At 45.9% G+C, this 19,040-nt stretch overlaps 2 protein-coding genes across 2 annotated transcripts; both read left to right on the forward strand.

Moving 5' to 3' along the window:
* LOC109883846 (NLR family CARD domain-containing protein 3) lies at nt 1-7,823 on the forward strand. The gene is made up of 3 exons (XM_031820778.1): nt 1-266; nt 5,112-5,441; nt 5,875-7,823. Exons 2-3 carry the CDS (start codon nt 5,210-5,212, stop codon nt 7,821-7,823), a joined length of 2,181 nt encoding a protein of 726 aa, XP_031676638.1. The 5' UTR covers nt 1-266; nt 5,112-5,209.
* Nucleotides 7,824-8,532: 709 nt separating this feature from the next.
* LOC116371764 (ribonuclease inhibitor-like) lies at nt 8,533-15,800 on the forward strand. Its single transcript, XM_031820763.1, has 7 exons — nt 8,533-8,564; nt 8,930-9,103; nt 9,389-9,556; nt 9,697-9,867; nt 10,352-10,525; nt 14,134-14,180; nt 14,281-15,800. The coding sequence occupies exons 1-7, from the start codon at nt 8,533-8,535 to the stop codon at nt 14,835-14,837; spliced, it is 1,323 nt and encodes a 440-aa protein (XP_031676623.1). The 3' UTR covers nt 14,838-15,800.
* The last annotated feature ends 3,240 nt before the right edge of the window (nt 15,801-19,040 follow it).

Below are 19,040 nucleotides of genomic sequence, written 5' to 3' on the forward strand. Positions count from 1 at the left end.
TCCTGACTAGCCCAGCCTAGGCATAGCCCGTTTCCAATTATTCTGCTTCAAGGGTCTATTATATTCATTAACATCATGGATAGGTCTATTGTTGACCTATTTAAATAGGCTATAGACAAATACGAGAACGAGGCTATTATCGGTTAATGTCCCACAAAAAGAGTAAGTAACTTTGACGTTAACTTCAAAATTCGCAAATAGCGCTCAACAAGGAAGTAAAAACGAAAGGCCATCAAAAGAATGCCAGACGAAGAAACAATTATCAGGTTCATCTTTTTTTTCTTCATCTTTAGGTAGGAGAACAGACTTAGTCTACTTATGCCATGATGTATACAGTGTATCTCTTCTCTAGGCAGGTTTCTATGGACTATCGACAAAAGCCATGTCGGGACAAAAAATCTATAATAATTGCGTCATGTGTAATGGAAACGGCAGATATAGAGGAGACGTTTTCAAAAGATCGACAGGTGTTGATTTTTCTTTTGTCGGACTTTCTTTATTGTGACAAAGTATGATGGAAACGATGTTTCTTGAATAAATGATCATTACCGAATAGGCTACTTTTGGAGGTACGGAGGTCACGTGATGCCATCATGTAACTTTAAGCGTCACGTCCAACTATGAAAAATAATTTATTAACAGGACAAGGATTGTTCTGACTTCGCCTTGCTTTTCTGGTTGGCTGGCAAGTTACACCATTACATTTTTCAAGACCTAATAGAGTGCACGTTTCAGCATGGCACGGGCCGTGGCGATACGTTGGCACATGAGAATGATTACAATATGGCAAATATTAGTAAATTATTGCATTCTATCCATGCTGGCTTTCGCAGGCTACCTGAGACATGAAACCGATATGTGGGAGGACAGACAGGCTACCTGAGACATGAAACCGATAGGTGGGAGGGCAGATAGGCTACCTGAGACATGAAACCGACAGGTGGGAGGGCAGACAGGCTACCTGAGACATGAAACCGACAGGTGGGAGGGCAGACAGGCTACCAGAGACATGAAACCGACAGGTGGGAGGGCAGACAGGCTACCTGAGACATGAAACCGATAGGTGGGAGGACAGACAGGCTACCTGAGACATGAAACCGACAGGTGGGAGGGCAGACAGGCTACCTGAGACATGAAACTGATAGGTGGGAGGACAGACAGGCTACCTGAGACATGAAACTGATAGGTGGGAGGACAGACAGGCTACCTGAGACATGAAACCGATAGGTGGGAGGACAGACATTCATTAATGGGCATTTTATTTTAGGTGTGATGTCATTACGCAAAGCTATTTTTTTTGAGACAAGATAGTTAATTGGAAACGCACCCTAGCAGGCAATTGTCGAATCAATTTTCTATGCAAACTTTCTAAATGTTGACAACAACAAAAATCACTGGACAAGTTAATAGAAACATAAGCTAGGTTTCCATCAAATTGGCGACAGATTTGAATGTGAATATTGTAATATCTGCATAAAAACAATGTGCGCATTTCCCCTGATCAAATTGACTTGTTGTGGACAGTGGCGATTTTAGCATGTACATTTTGGTGGGGCAAAAAAACTAAATATTTTGAGTGCATGTCAGCAAAGCCACTACACAACAGTAAACAATACATTCTTTTCACTATAACGATGACAAACGGTGCCCACAAACTGTTACGACCTACATAAAGCTACACCTTACCACTGCTACACCTGGCTATCAGCAGAGCCTTGTGTGGCAGCGAAACATTCAGCCTCATTTACTGCCTTTTTTAAAAACATAACTGATATGGCTGACTTGTTTAAACAAATGTGGTTTCTACTGACAGTTAAGATGTACAAACTATGGCATCAGGGGACGATAAGCGGCAATCCATAATTTCGATTAATACAATAATGAGCAATCTAGGACTGACGTAGTCAATATAACTATTTGTTAAGCGCTTTGGAAATGTACAGCGACAGTATTCAGAACATGGGCCGTTCTTACAGTGTTCTCCCTGTACACCAAGTCAGACGTAGGATAAATAAAGAGACATACAAGCAGACAATGAAATCTCTTACAATATTAGATGATTGCATTTCTCAAAAACAGGTTATAGGCTATATGTGCACCACCAAGTCAGAACAGTAACGTTTGGTGAAATTAAGAGGTGAAAATAGACCAAATTATTAGGGTGAGTTACATGGGCTACTAACAGCTTACTACACAACATACACTTAGTACTACCTTCTTAGCTACAGTATACATATCTCCCTGGCATATTACACCATTTATACAGCAGCATATAAGACATTTTTGGACTCATCTTGTTGTGTTGTGCTCACTTGAACAAGATGGTGGCACGACGGGCCTTTGTGGACAAATGTTGTCATCAAAGAAAGAGAAAGAGGCTGGATTTACAATTGCGAGGGGCGGCAGTAGCCTAGTGGTTAGAGTGAAGGGGCGGCAGGTAGCCTAGTGGTTAGAGTGTAGGGGCGGCAGGTAGCCTAGTGGTTAGAGTGTAGGGGCGGCAGGTAGCCTAGTGGTTAGAGTGTAGGGGCGGCAGGTAGCCTAGTGGTTAGAGTGTAGGGGCGGCAGGGTAGCCTAGTGGTTAGAGTGTAGGGGCGTCAGGGTAGCCTAGTGGTTAGAGTGTAGGGGCGGCAGGTAGCCTAGTGGTTAGAGTGTAGGGGCGGCAGGGTAGCCTAGTGGTTAGAGTGTAGGGGCGGCAGGTAGCCTAGTGGTTAGAGTGAAGGGGCGGCAGGTAGCCTAGTGGTTAGAGTGTAGGGGCGGCAGGTAGCCTAGTGGTTAGAGTGTAGGGGCGGCAGGGTAGCCTAGTGGTTAGAGTGTAGGGGCGGCAGGTAGCCTAGTGGTTAGAGTGTAGGGGCGGCAGGTAGCCTAGTGGTTAGAGTGTAGGGGCGGCAGGGTAGCCTAGTTGGTTAGAGTGTAGGGGCGGCAGGGTAGCCTAGTGGTTAGAGTGTAGGGGCGACAGGTAACCTAGTGGTTAGAGTGTAGGGGCGGCAGGTAGACTAGTGGTTAGAGTGTAGGGGCGGCAGGGTAGCCTAGTGGTTAGAGTGTAGGGGCGGCAGGTAGCCTAGTGGTTAGAGTGTAGGGGCAGCAGGTAGCCTAGTGGTTAGAGTGTAGGGGCGGCAGGTAACCTAGTGGTTAGAGTGTAGGGGCGGCAGGTAGCCTAGTGGTTAGAGTGTAGGGGCGGCAGGTAGCCTAAATCAAATCAAATCAAATTTATTTATATAGCCCTTCGCACATCAGCTGATATCTCAAAGTGCTGTACAGAAACCCAGCCTAAAACCCCAAACAGCAAGCAATGCAGGTGTAGAAGCACGGTGGCTAGGAAAAACTCCCTAGAAAGGCCAATACCTAGGAAGAAACCTAGAGAGGAACCAGGCTATGTGGGGTGGCCAGTCCTCTTCTGGCTGTGCCGGGTGGAGATTATAACAGAACATGGCCAAGATGTTCAAATGTTCATAAATGACCAGCATGGTCGAATAATAATAAGGCAGAACAGTTGAAACTGGAGCAGCAGCACAGTCAGGTGGAAGTTGAAACTGGAGCAGCAGCATGGCCAGGTGGACTGGGGACAGCAAGGAGTCATCATGTCAGGTAGTCCTGGGGCATGGTCCTAGGGCTCAGGTCAGTTGAAACTGGAACAGCAGCATAGCCTAGTGGTTAGAGTGTAGGGGCGGCAGCTAACCAAGTGGTTAGAGTGTAGGGGCGGCAGGTAACCTAGTGGTTAGAGTGTAGGGGCGGCAGGTAGCCTAGTGGTTAGAGTGTAGGGGCGGCAGGTAGCCTAGTGGTTAGAGTGTAGGGGCGGCAGGTAGCCTAGTGGTTAGAGTGTAGGTGCGGCAGGTAGCCTAGTGGTTAGAGTGTAGGGGCGGCAGGTAGCCTAGTGGTTAGAGTGTAGGGGCGGCAGGGTAGCCTAGTGGTTAGAGTGTAGGGGCGGCAGGGTAGCCTAGTGGTTAGAGTGTAGGGGCTGCAGGTAGCCTAGTGGTTAGAGTGTAGGGGCGGCAAGTAGCCTAGTGGTTAGAGTGTAGGGGCGGCAGGTAACCTAGTGGTTAGAGTGTAGGGGTGGCAGGTAGCCTAGTGGTTAGAGTGTAGGGGTGGCAGGTAGCTTAGTGGTTAGAGTGTAGGGGCGGCAGGTAGCCTAGTGGTTAGAGTGTAGGGGCGGAGGTAGCCTATTAAATCTGGTGGCACAGCTAGCACTGCGATGCAGTGCCCTAGACCACTGCGCCACCTGGGAGGCCCCTAAAAAGTAATACACTTTGATAATGTGGATTGGAAGCTATTAAAAATTATAATTATGGGCCTCCTGAGTGGTGCAGCGGTCTGCGTTACTACAGATCCCGGTCTCAGATCTTGTTCCGACACATTGGTGCATCTGGCATCCGGGTTAAGCGTGCATTGTGTCAAGAAGCGGTGCAGCTTGGCGGGGTTGTGTTTCGGAGGACACACCTTCACCTCCTCCGAGTCTGTATGGGAGTTGCAGCGATGGGACAAGACAGGTCCCTGTGTGTTATGATAAAGACTAGCCTGTACTGCAGGTCCCTGTGTGTTATGATAAAGACTAGCCTGTACTGCAGGTCCCTGTGTGATATGATAAAGACTAGTCTGTACTGCAGGTCCCTGTGTGATATGATAAAGACTAGTCTGTACTGCAGGTCCCTGTGTGATATGATAAAGACTAGTCTGTACTGCAGGTCCCTGTGTGATATGATAAAGACTAGTCTGTACTGCAGGTCCCTGTGTGATATGATAAAGACTAGTCTGTACTGCAGGTCCCTGTGTGATATGATAAAGACTAGTCTGTACTGCAGGTTCCTGTGTGATATGATAAAGACTAGTCTGTACTGCAGGTCCCTGTGTGATATGATAAAGACTAGTCTGTACTGCAGGTCCCTGTGTGATATGATAAAGACTAGTCTGTACTGCAGGTTCCTGTGTGATATGATAAAGACACTAGCAGTCTATAAGATTAAGTCATTTCAACGAATGGAATATAGGACATAAATAAATAATTACAATTATCTTACCTTGTCATAACCAATAAGCTAAGAACCTATTAGCATACTCAAATGTTTTTGTTTTTGTTGTTAAACTTAATCCTTATGTTGTCTCTCTGTCTCTCTCAGGGCGAGGACACTGACTGTCTGATATCATGGATCAGACTCCTCAGTCTCTCTATGTCTCTCTGTCTCTCTCAGGGGGAGGACACTGACTGTCTGATATCATGGATCAGACTCCTCAGTCTCTCGCTCCAGTCCAGCATTCTGGTCCTTCGTCCTCCATTACTCCTCAACCTGCCCCTACACCGTCCTCCATCATGGCTCAACCTGCTCATCCACCGTCCTCCATTATGGCTCAGGGTGGTTCTGTTGTCGCTGCACCCCAACTTGTTGGCTGCAGTGTTGCAGGTTCAGTTTATCAACACATCAGTGTTACTATACCTTCGCACGGTGCTGGTAAGACAATTATTTATTGTTATTTTTGTAGCTCAACAAAAACAAGACCAATTATTACAGAAATGTTGATTAGTTAATATGCAGTATCCCTGTCAAGTAATACAATACAATTAAGCTAATATTTTGTGTTCTGAAAGGGTACGACAGTTGTACTAAGCTCATGAGGTATTTGTAAGTTGTATTCTTCAAGAATCAATGGGTATACAGGATATAATTTGTTTTAAAGTCCAAAAATGGATGTACCAATTGCATACTAACACACACACACACACACACACACACACAAACACACTCATAAGGTACGCCCATGCAGGAAATTGGACTTTGAAACCAGTAACTGAAGGTATTGTGTTGTTATGTTACTGAATACTGCAGATTAAAAGATAGATACTTTATACATCCAACGACACTATCAATTTTCTTTCCTCATTAGATGAAGATCTGCCAAAAGTCAAGGACAAACACAAGTCCAACATGAAGAAGAAGTTTGGGAGCATCTTTGAGGGGCTTGGAAAACGGGGAAACCCAACATTGCTTGACAAGATCTACACAGAGCTCTACATCACAGCTGGAGAGAGTGAAGGGGTTAATAAGGAGCATGAGGTATGGCAGATTGAAGATACGGCTCGGACCAAAGCATTTCAAGACGATGCAATCAACTGCAATGACATCTTTAGATCTTTAGACCCTAAGACAGAGGAACATAATGACAAATCCCAATCCAGACAAGAGGTACCCATCAGAACTGTGCTGACAAAGGGCATCGCTGGCATCGGAAAAACTGTCTCAGTGCAGAAGTTCATCCTTGACTGGGCAGAAGGAATAGCCAATCAGGATGTAGATTTTGTCTTCACACTTCCATTTAGGGACTTGAATTTGATCAAAGATGACTGCAATCTCTTGAAACTCCTGAGTGACTTCCACCCTGAACTAACAGATATGCAGGACGCAAAAAAGGTGGTCAACGGTAAAGTTGTATTCATCTTTGATGGCCTCGATGAAAGCCAACTTCAAATGTGTTTCCATAACAACAAGAGGTTGTCTAATGTAACTGAGAAAACATCAGTGGACAAGCTGCTGACAAACCTCATCAAGGGGAATATGCTTCCTGAAGCTCTCCTCTGGATAACCTCCCGACCAGCAGCAGTTGATAAGATACCCTCTGACTGTTTTGACCGTGTCACTGAAGTTCGAGGATTCAACGACCCACAGAAGGAAGAATACTTCAAGAAGAGATTCAGTGATGATGAGAACCTGGCCAGCAAAATTATCTCCCACATAAAGACATCAAGAAGCCTCCACATCATGTGCCACATACCGGTCTTCTGTTGGATTACTGCCATGGTTCTTGGGAAAATGTTGAGTGAAAATGACCATGGAAAACCCCCTAAAACTTTGACTGAGATGTACATACGCTTCCTACTCACCCTGACAAACATGAAGAACAAGAAGTACCATGGGGAAAACCAACCAGATCCTCGTAATCTGTCAGAGTCTGACGTACAGATCATTCTGAAACTTGGAAGGCTTGCCTTCCAAAACCTGGCAAAGAGCAATTTGGTGTTTTCTGAAGACCATTTGAGAGAGTGTGGCATTGATGCCAATGAAGCCTTCTTGCTCTCAGGGATGTGCACAGAGATCTTCAGAGAGGAGGATCCAATGTTTCAAGCAAAGATGTACAGCTTTGTGCATCTCACCATTCAAGAGTTCTTCGCAGCACTCTATGTTGCTTACTCATATGCCAGTGAAAATGTCAACCCATTGAGTTTAAGAGACTGCCAAGAGTTACCAAGAACAAATGACAGGGATGATGGCTACAGGGATGATGGCTACAGGAATGATAGCTGGAGCGAGGATGAAGACTACAGGCCACAACACAGAGGTTCTGAGCAGCAGCAGAAAACATTGCATGACTTGCAGAGGAGTGTTGTGGATAAAGCGTTGAGCAGCAAGACCGGTCACCTAGACCTCTTCCTCCGCTTCCTTCTGGGCATCTCACTGGAGTCCAATCAGATCCTCTTGAAAAGCCTAAAGCTCCAGACAAAGGGAGACACAGAGAGCATCCAGAAGACCATTCAGTACATCAAGGATAGGCTTTCAGACGAAAAACAAAGACAATATCCCTCCCCAGAGAGGTGCATCAATCTCTTCCACTGTTTGAATGAGTTGAACGATACCTCATTCGTGAGTGAAATCCAAAGGTTCTTGACATCCCAAAACCCTGAGAAGAAGCTGACGCCTGCACAGTGCTCGGCGATGGCATACGTACTCTTGATGTCAGAGGAAGTGTTGGACAAACTGGACCTGAAAGTGTACAACACGTCAGATGAGGGGCGTAAGAGGCTGGTCCCAGCTGTTCGATGCTGCCGAAAGGCCATGTGAGTTGAAGTGTTGATGCGTACATACAGTATGTCACTATATGTCTTCTAGCCATTTAATTAGTACTATACTACATCCACACCTCTCATAATAAACGCCTCTCCTCTGTAGGCTAGGAGGCTGCCGCCTTACAACGAGTTGCTGTGAAACGGTGGCATCTGCACTACAGCTGCCCGACTCCCACCTGAGAGAGCTGGACCTCAGCGTTAATGCCCTGTTGGACCTGAAACCCCTTTCTGTTGGACTGAGGAGTCCCAACTGCCGACTGGAGTCACTTAACCTTAGTCATATCAACCTGGAAAGATCCGGACCAGAACTTCTAAAGGCTGTGCTGATCGGACCTCGCAACGATCTACTTGTGTTGAGGTGAGTGCTGATGGGACCTCACAACCATCTACTTGTGTTGAGGTGAGTGCTGATGGGGCCTCACAACCAGCTACTTGTGTTGAGGTGAGTGCTGATGGGACCTCACAACCAGCTACTTGTGTTGAGGTGAGTGCTGATGGGGCCTCACAACCAGCTACTTGTGTTGAGGTGAGTGCTGATGGGACCTCACAACCATCTACTTGTGTTGAGGTGAGTGCTGATGGGACCTCACAACCAGCTACTTGTGTTGAGGTGAGTGCTGATGGGACCTCACAACCAGCTACTTGTGTTGAGGTGAGTGCTGATGGGCGCTCACAACCAGCTACTTGTGTTGAGGTGAGTGCTGATGGGGCCTCACAACCAGCTACTTGTGTTGAGGTGAGTGCTGATGGGACCTCACAACCATCTACTTGTGTTGAGGTGAGTGCTGATGGGACCTCACAACCAGCTACTTGTGTTGAGGTGAGTGCTGATGGGACCTCACAACCAGCTACTTGTGTTGAGGTGAGTGCTGATGGGCGCTCACAACCAGCAACTTGTGTTGAGGTGAGTGCTGATGGGACCTCACAACCAGCTACTTGTGTTGAGGTGAGTGCTGATGGGTTTTGAACAATTAGTAACCTTCAAATCTACTCTTGCAAAGAAACCAAGCAATAGCTATAATGATAAACAACTTAAATGACGGTGGTGTGCATGTTGGCAAGTTTGACCAATTCAATTATTTTTGTTGTTGTTTCACATAGACTCACCGGGTGTGATCTCAAAGATGACATTTGTGAAACCGTCGCCTCAGCTCTCCAGTCAGCTGGCTCATGTCTGACAGAGCTGGACCTCAGCTACAACAAACTGACAGACACCGGGGTGGAGAGGATCTCCACTGGGCTTATGAGTCCACACTGTAAACTGAAGATCCTGAGGTGAGTAATGAAAATGTTTAAAGGGGAAGTTCAGGATCAATAGAAGGGATTGGGACATACGTACCATTTTCAAAAATCAACTCCATATATGGTCTGACATTTGGTGATTTGTTCATTTATGTAAAAACATTGCCCTTATCGCTTACTATTGATTGTTAGCTACCTTCTTAGTCCAGGATTTGGCTTCATCTGTGTCTGGAAACCGGCCCGATAGGTTCATTTATTCTGGATTAAAGACAGCTCCCCTTTACATTTTGTTAATACATTATTTTAAATGTTGGACAGACTGACTGGTTGTGAGATTACGGAGGAGTCCTGTGGAAGTTTGTCCTCTGCTATAGCAGTCTCTCAGCTCGAGGAGCTGCGTCTGGGCTGCAACAAACTGGGAGACTCTGGAGTAAAGCTGCTGTCTGCTGGACTGATGGATCCACACTGTCAGATACAGACTCTGGGGTGAGAAATAAACCGTTACGTTTCATCTTCTGTATGTTATAGTAGAATAAACGTTTTGTTACTGCATTTTTAAAACTATACCGTAACCATGGAAACACCAAGACAACGTAGTGTTAAATTCTCTCCCTTTCCATCCCAAGGCTAAGGGAGTGTAATCTCTCCAGACCTTCCTGTGTCTCTCTGGCTCCTGTACTGTGGTCATACTCAGTCCTGAGAGAGCTGGACCTGAGAGACAACAACCTGTGGTACTCTGGAATGAGGATTCTCTCTGCTGGACTGAGGAACTCCAACTGTGCCTTACAGACTCTTAGGTAGATTATACATTTGATATTGTGAAAACATACTGTAAACTTCAGAATTTAGGTAGATTACACATTTGATATTGTGACAGTGGCAGGTAGCCTAGCGGTTAGAGCTTTGGGCCAGTAACCTAATTCCTGAGCCGACAAGGGGAAAAACCTTTCGATGTGTCCTTGATCAAGACACTTAACCTTCATTTGCTCCAGGGGCGTCGTACTACTATGGCTGACCCTGTAGGTAGGCCATCATTGTAAATAAGAATTTGTTCTTAATTAACTGACATGCCTTGTTAAATGAAGGTTAAGTATACCATTTTAAAAAGAATACTGTAAACCTTATAACTTAGGTAGGATACATATTTGATATTGTGTAAACTTCAGAACTCAGAAACAGTAGAATAGGAATGATTGAACCGCATATAAATGGAATTTAAACTTTAAAAAATATATACTCTAGCAGTGGTTCATTATTTTATGCTGTCTCTTCTCTCTGTAGGCTTTCTGGTTGTCTAGTCACAGAGAAAGGCTGTACGTTTCTTGCCTCCGCTCTGGAGTCAAACCCCTCCAACCTGAGAGAACTGGACCTGAGCTTCAATCACCCAGGAGACTCCGGAGTAAAGCTGCTCTCTGATAGACTGAAAAATCCACACTGTAGCCTGGAGAAACTCAGGTAAATGGAAAATGTAGTTGATGTGACTTTTGCTTCTGTAAATTGCGCCGACAGAGATGGTCACCTCGCTTCACGTTCTTAGGAAACTATGCAGTATTTTTCATTGTTTTTATTATTTCTTACATTGTGACCCCAGGAAATCTTAAGTCTTATTACATACAGCCGGGAAGAACTATTGGAAATAAGAGCAACGTCAACTTACCAACATTACGACCAGAATGACTTTCCAGAAGCGGATCCTCTGTCCGGACCACCACCCAGGACAATCGATCTATTCCGACCCAAAACAACGGCGATGTAGAAGAGGCAGACAGAGTGGCCTCCTGTCAGGCTCCGTAGACCTGCACATCGCTCACCGCTCCCGAGTATACTACTCGCCACTGTCGAGTCTCTTGACAACAAGGTAGACAAAATTCGAGCAAGGGTTGCCGTCCAGAAAGACATCAGAGATTGTAGCATTCTCTGTTTCACGGAAACATGGCTCTCTTGGGATATGTTGTTGGAATCGATTCAGGCACTGGGCTTCTCCATGCATCGTGCCGACAGAGATAAACACCTCTCTGGGAAGAAGGGTGGGGGTTTATGCTTCACTATTAACGACTCATGGTGTAATCATAACAACATCAAGTCCTTTTGCTCCCCCGACCTAGAATTCCTTACAATCAAATGCCGGCCATTTTACCTACCAAGAGAATTCTCGTCAGTTATAGTCACAGCTATGTACGTTCTCCCTCAAACAGCTTCACTGGACTCTATGTAAACTGGAAACTATATATCCGGAGGATGCATTTATTGTAGCTGGGGATTTTAACAAAGCACATTTTGAGAACAAGTCTACCTAAATTCTATCAGCATATTGATTGCACAACACGCAGTGCTAATATCTCAACCACTGCTACTCTAACTTCTGCGATGCATACAAAGCCCTCCCTTCGGCAAATCCGATCACGAATCTCAAACAGGATGTACCAGTGACGCGAAACATTCAACGCTGGTCTGACCAATCGGAAGCCACGCTTCAAGATTGTTTTGAATACAGAGGCTGGAATATGTTCCAGTCAGCCTCAGAGAACAACATGGACCTATTTGCTGACTCGGTGAGTGTGTTTATAAAGAAGGACGGTAGGGATATCCTTGTCTCGTCGTGCACCAGTGATTCCTGTGGCGGGCCGGGCGCAGTGCACGCTAACCAAGGTCGCCAGGTGCACGGTGTTTCCTCCGACACATTGGTGCGGCTGGCTTCCGGGTTGGATGCGCGCTGTGTTAAGAAGCAGTGTGGCTTGGTTGGGTTGTGTTTCAGACCTTCGTCTCTCCCGAGCCCGTACGGGAGTTGTAGCGATGAGACAAGATAGTAACTACTAATAATTGGATACTACCACATTGGGGAGAAAAAGTGGGTAAAAAAATATATATTTAAAAACTACCCTAACCAGAAACCGTGGATGGATGGTGGCAGTCGCGCAAAACTGAAAGTGCGATCCGCATTTAACCATGGAAAGAGGTCTGAATATAATCAGAGTAGTTATTCCCTACGCAAGGCAATCTAACAAGCGAGAATGCCGGTACAGGGACAAGGTGGAGTCGCAATTCAACGGCTCAGACACAAGGCGTATGTGGCAGGGTCTACAGGAAATCACAAAATACAAAAAACACGTACACTAAAGTCACGCATCCAGACAAACTAAACACCTTCTTTGCCCACTTTGAGGATAATACAGTGACACCATCACGGCTCGCTAACAGAGATTGCGCCAGCCCCTCTCCTTCTCCGTGGCTGACGTGAGGGAAAACATTTAAACGTGTCAACCCTCGCAAGGCTGCAGGCCCAGACGGCATCCCCAGCCGCGCCCTCAGAGCATGCGCAGACCAGCTGGCTGGTGTGTTTACGGACATATTCAATCGCTCCCTATCCCAGTCTGTTGTCCCCACATGCTTCAAGATGGCTACCATTGTTCCTGTACCCAAGAAGGCAAAGATAACTGAACTAAATTACTACTGCCCCGTAGCACTTACTTCTGCCATCATGAAGTGCTTTGAGAGGCTCGTCAAGGATCATATCACCGCCACCTTACCGGCCACCCTAGACCCACATCAGTTTGCATACCGCCCCAACAGGTCCACAGATGACGCAATCGACATCACATTTGTCCCATCTGGACAAAAAGAAAACCTATTTAAGAATACTCTTCATTGACTACAGCTCAGCATTCAATATCATAGTACCCTCCAAGCTCATCATCAAGCTGGAGGCCCTGGGTCTGAACCCCGCCCTGTGCAACTGGGTCCTGGACTTTCTGACGGGCCACCCCCAGGTGGTGAAGGTAGAAAACAACATCTCCACTTCGCTGACCCTCAACACTGGGGCCCCTCAAAGATGTGTAATCAGCCCTCTTCTGTACTCCCTGTTCATCCATGACTGCGTGGCCATGCACGCCTCCAAATCAATCATCAAGTTTGCAGGCGACACAACAGTAGAGAGCCTACAGAGAGGAGGTGAGTGCACTCTGAGTGTGGTGTCAGGAAAACAACCTCTCTCTCTCAACGTCAACAAAACAAAGGAGATGATCGTGGAATTCAGGAAACAGCAAAGGGAGCACCCCCCCATCCACATCGAAGGGACAGCAGTTGAGAAGGTGGACATTTTTAAGTTCCTGGGCGTACACATCACAGACAAACTGAAATGGTCTACCCACACAGACAGTGTCGTGAAGAAGGCACCACAGCGAAATTTGGCTTGTCACCCAAAACCCTGACAAGCTTTTACAGATGCACAATCGAGAGCATCCTGTCGGTCTGTATCACAGCCTGGTACGGCAGCTGCACCGCCCTCAACCGCAAGGCTCTCCAGAGGGTGGTGCGGTCTGCACAACGCATCACCGGGGGCAAACTACCTGCCCTCCATGACACCTACACCACCCGATGTCACAGGAAGCCAAAAAGATCATCAAGGACGACAACCACCCGAGCCACTGCCTGTTCACCCCGCTATCATCCAGAAGGCGAGGTCAGTACAGGTGCATCAAAGCTGGGACCGAGAGATTGAATAACAGCTTCGATCTCAAGGCCATCAGACTGCTCAACAGCAATCACTAACTCAGAGAGGCTGCTGCCTACATTGAGACCCAATCACTGGACACTTTAATAAATGGATCACGAGTCACTTTAAACAATGCCACTTTAAATAATGCCACTTGAATAATGCTTACATTATGAAATGTTATACCATCTATTGCACCTTGCCTATGTCGCTCGGCCATCGCTCATCCATACACTTATACGTACATATTCTCATTCACCCCTTTAGATCTGTGTGTATTAGATAGTTGTTGGGGAATTGTTAGATTACTTGTTAGATATTTCTGCACTGTCGGAACTAGAAGTACAAGAATTTCACTACACTTGCAATAACATCTACTAACCATGTGTATGTGACCAATAACATCTACTAACCATGTGTATGTGACCAATAAAATGTGATTTGATTTGTTAACACCTCATTGCTCAATGGACTTTCAAGACCCTAATTTCTATAGTGAAATCATCAAGGCAATCTCCACTGTAATCAGGTTCAATAGGTCCTACATGACTTTATTATTTCTGTCCCACAGTGTGGACCATGGTGGAGAGTCCAGAATCAAACCAGGCCTGAGGAAATGTGAGTCATCAAACTACATTTAGAAAAATTAAAGGTAGCTTTTTTTTAAGCAAATTGTGAAGAGAACATAACGTGTTTCTGCCGCTTTGTCTTACTACAGACGCCTGCCAGCTGCAGCTGGACGGTATGTCAGCAGATGGTGACCTGACTCTGTCCGAGGACAACACGAGGGTGGTGAGGAGAACGCAGGTTCACACATATCCTCATTTTGATTTCTCGGATTCAGATGACTCCGATTACTCAGTTCGGCCCAAAAAGACGGATAAGTGGGCCAAAGTACGCTGCAGGGAGCCCCTGTCTGATGGTCGTTTCTACTGGCAGGTTGAATGGACTGGCTGGGTTGACATTGGGGTGACATATACACCCAGATGGGATATTAAGAAGAGGTCTTGGGGGCTTTTCTGCTGCAATGAACAGTACACATTTATTCATAGTAACAGTTTCTCAGTTGTATCAGTACCCAGACCGGACCCAAAGTGTATAGGAGTGTATCTTGACTTTCCGGCCGGCACTCTGTCCTTTTACAGCGTCTCCTCTGGTACACCGGCCCACCTGTACACATTCCACACCACGTTCACTGAGCCCCTGTACCCTCAGTTCAAAATCATGTGTGATGAGATGGAGATATTTGGCTCAGTTCAAATCCAAACTCTGTGAATGAAAAGTAGCCGTCGTCAGAGTAACTGACAGACAGACACATTTTGGATTCATTATGTCTGTATTTTTTACTACACCTTCACTCAGAGAGGAGGACAATGATGTTTTGAATGAAAAGTAGCCGTCGTCAGAGTAACTGACAGACAGACACATTTTGGATTCATTATGTCTGTATTTGTTACTACACCTTCACTCAGAGAGGAGGACAATGATGTTTTGAATGAAAAGTAGCCGTCGTCAGAGTAACTGACAGACAGACACATTTTGGATTCATTATGTCTGTATTTGTTACTACACCTTCACTCAGAGAGGAGGACAATGATGTTTTGAATGAAAAGTAGCCGTCGTCAGAGTAACTGACAGACAGACACATTTTGGATTCATTATGTCTGTATTTGTTACTACACCTTCACTCAGAGAGGAGGACAATGATGTTTTGAATGAAAAGTAGCCGTCGTCAGAGTAACTGACAGACAGACACATTTTGGATTCATTATGTCTGTATTTTTTACTACACCTTCACTCAGAGAGGAGGACAATGATGTTTTGAATGAAAAGTAGCCGTCGTCAGAGTAACTGACAGACAGACACATTTTGGATTCATTATGTCTGTATTTGTTACTACACCTTCACTCAGAGAGGAGGACAATGATGTTTTGAATGAAAAGTAGCCGTCGTCAGAGTAACTGACAGACAGACACATTTTGGATTCATTATGTCTGTATTTGTTACTACACCTTCACTCAGAGAGGAGGACAGTGATGTTTTGAATGAAAAGTAGCCGTCGTCAGAGTAACTGACAGACAGACACATTTTGGATTCATTATGTCTGTATTTGTTACTACACCTTCACTCAGAGAGGAGGACAGTGATGTTTTGATTAGAAACCTTCTCTATAATAAACATATAAATAGCTACCATTCACACATTGTTCGGCTTTGAGTGTGGAAATGGTCTTTGGAAGTTGTTTCATGTGTGTATTATTATAGTTATCATTATGTTTTATTATTAACGTGTTTATAATGATTCATTTGTGTAAATTGAGTTTAGTTGAAGCGGTGAGAGTCACTACAGAATGATGGAGGAAAGAGAGAGAGACAGGAGGAGAATGATACTGCAGAGTGGTTGAGGAAAGAGAGAGAGGCAGGAGGAGAATGATACTGCAGAGTGGTTGAGGAAAGAGAGAGAGGCAGGAGGAGAATGATACTGCAGAGTGGTTGAGGAAAGAGAGAGAGACAGGAGGAGAATGATACTGCAGAGTGGTTGAGGAAAGAGAGAGGCAGGAGGAGAATGATACTGCAGAGTGGTTGAGGAAAGAGAGAGAGGCAGGAGGAGAATGATACTGCAGAGTGGTTGAGGAAAGAGAGAGAGACAGGAGGAGAATGATACTGCAGAGTGGTTGAGGAAAGAGAGAGGCAGGAGGAGAATGATACTGCAGAGTGGTTGAGGAAAGAGAGAGAGACAGGAGGAGAATGATACTGCAGAGTGGTTGAGGAAAGAGAGAGAGGCAGGAGGAGAATGATACTGCAGAGTGGTTGAGGAAAGAGAGAGGCAGGAGGAGAATGATACTACAGAATGATGGAGGAAAGAGAGAGAGGCAGGAGGAGAATGATACTACAGAATGATGGAGGAAAGAGAGAGAGGCAGGAGGAGAATGATACTGCAGAGTGGTTGAGGAAAGTGAGAGTCAGGAGGAGAATGATACTGCAGAGTGGTTGAGGAAAGAGAGAGAGGCAGGAGGAGAATGATACTGCAGAGTGGTTGAGGAAAGTGAGAGTCAGGAGGAGAATGATACTGCAGAGTGGTTGAGGAAAGAGAGAGAGGCAGGAGGAGAATGATACTGCAGAGTGGTTGAGGAAAGTGAGAGTCAGGAGGAGAATGATACTGCAGAGTGGTTGAGGAAAGAGAGAGGCAGGAGGAGATGATACTGCAGAGTGGTTGAGGAGAGAGAGAGAGGCAGGAGGAGAATGATACTGCAGAGTGGTTGAGGAAAGTGAGAGTCAGGAGGAGAATGATACTGCAGAGTGGTTGAGGAAAGAGAGAGTCAGGAGGAGAATGATACTACATAGTGGTTGAGGAAAGAGAGAGAGGCAGGAGGAGAATGATACTGCAGAGTGGTTGAGGAAAGAGAGAGAGGCAGGAGGAGAATGATCCTGCAGAGTGGTTGAGGAAAGAGAGAGAGGCAGGAGGAGAATGATACTGCAGAGTGGTTGAGGAAAGAGAGAGAGACAATAGGAGAATGATACTGCAGAGTGGTTGAGGAAAGAGAGAGGCAGGAGGAGAATGATACTGCAGAGTGGTTGAGGAAAGAGAGAGGCAGGAGGAGAATGATACTACAGAGTGGTTGAGGAAAGAGAGAGGCAGGAGGAGAATGATACTGCAGAGTGGTTGAGGAAAGAGAGAGACAGGAGGAGAATGATACTGCAGAGTGGTTGAGGAAAGAGAGAGAGGCAGGAGGAGAATGATACTGCAGAGTGGTTGAGGAAAGAGAGAGAGACAGGAGGAGAATGATACTACAGAGTGGTTGAGGAAAGAGAGAGAGACAGGAGGAGAATGATACTGCAGAGTGGTTGAGGAAAGAGAGAGAGACAGGAGGAGAATGATACTACAGAGTGGTTGAGGAAAGAGAGAGAGACAGGAGGAGAATGATACTACAGAATGGTTGAGGAAAGAGAGAGAGACAGGAGGAGAATGATACTACAGAATGATGGAGGAAAGAGAGAGAGAGACAGGAGGAGAATGATACTACAGAGTGTTTGAGGAAAGAGAGAGAGGCAGGAGGAGAATGATACTACAGTGGTTGAGGAAAGAGAGAGAGGCAGGAGGAGAATGATACTGCAGAGTGGTTGAGGAAAGAGAGAGGCAGGAGGAGAATGATACTGCAGAGTGGTTGAGGAAAGAGAGAGAGACAGGAGGAGAATGATACTGCAGAGTGGTTGAGGAAAGAGAGAGAGGCAGGAGGAGAATGATACTGCAGAGTGGTTGAGGAAAGAGAGAGGCAGGAGGAGAATGATACTACAGAATGATGGAGGAAAGAGAGAGAGGCAGGAGGAGAATGATACTACAGAATGATGGAGGAAAGAGAGAGAGGCAGGAGGAGAATGATACTGCAGAGTGGTTGAGGAAAGTGAGAGTCAGGAGGAGAATGATACTGCAGAGTGGTTGAGGAAAGAGAGAGAGGCAGGAGGAGAATGATACTGCAGAGTGGTTGAGGAAAGTGAGAGTCAGGAGGAGAATGATACTGCAGAGTGGTTGAGGAAAGAGAGAGAGGCAGGAGGAGAATGATACTGCAGAGTGGTTGAGGAAAGTGAGAGTCAGGAGGAGAATGATACTGCAGAGTGGTTGAGGAAAGAGAGAGGCAGGAGGAGATGATACTGCAGAGTGGTTGAGGAGAGAGAGAGAGGCAGGAGGAGAATGATACTGCAGAGTGGTTGAGGAAAGTGAGAGTCAGGAGGAGAATGATACTGCAGAGTGGTTGAGGAAAGAGAGAGTCAGGAGGAGAATGATACTACATAGTGGTTGAGGAAAGAGAGAGAGGCAGGAGGAGAATGATACTGCAGAGTGGTTGAGGAAAGAGAGAGAGGCAGGAGGAGAATGATCCTGCAGAGTGGTTGAGGAAAGAGAGAGAGGCAGGAGGAGAATGATACTGCAGAGTGGTTGAGGAAAGAGAGAGAGACAATAGGAGAATGATACTGCAGAGTGGTTGAGGAAAGAGAGAGGCAGGAGGAGAATGATACTGCAGAGTGGTTGAGGAAAGAGAGAGGCAGGAGGAGAATGATACTACAGAGTGGTTGAGGAAAGAGAGAGGCAGGAGGAGAATGATACTGCAGAGTGGTTGAGGAAAGAGAGAGACAGGAGGAGAATGATACTGCAGAGTGGTTGAGGAAAGAGAGAGAGGCAGGAGGAGAATGATACTGCAGAGTGGTTGAGGAAAGAGAGAGAGACAGGAGGAGAATGATACTACAGAGTGGTTGAGGAAAGAGAGAGAGACAGGAGGAGAATGATACTGCAGAGTGGTTGAGGAAAGAGAGAGAGACAGGAGGAGAATGATACTACAGAGTGGTTGAGGAAAGAGAGAGAGACAGGAGGAGAATGATACTACAGAATGGTTGAGGAAAGAGAGAGAGACAGGAGGAGAATGATACTACAGAATGATGGAGGAAAGAGAGAGAGAGACAGGAGGAGAATGATACTACAGAGTGT

This window comes from Oncorhynchus kisutch, unplaced genomic scaffold, assembly GCF_002021735.2.
Source record: "Oncorhynchus kisutch isolate 150728-3 unplaced genomic scaffold, Okis_V2 scaffold3649, whole genome shotgun sequence".
Taxonomy (NCBI): domain Eukaryota; kingdom Metazoa; phylum Chordata; class Actinopteri; order Salmoniformes; family Salmonidae; genus Oncorhynchus; species Oncorhynchus kisutch.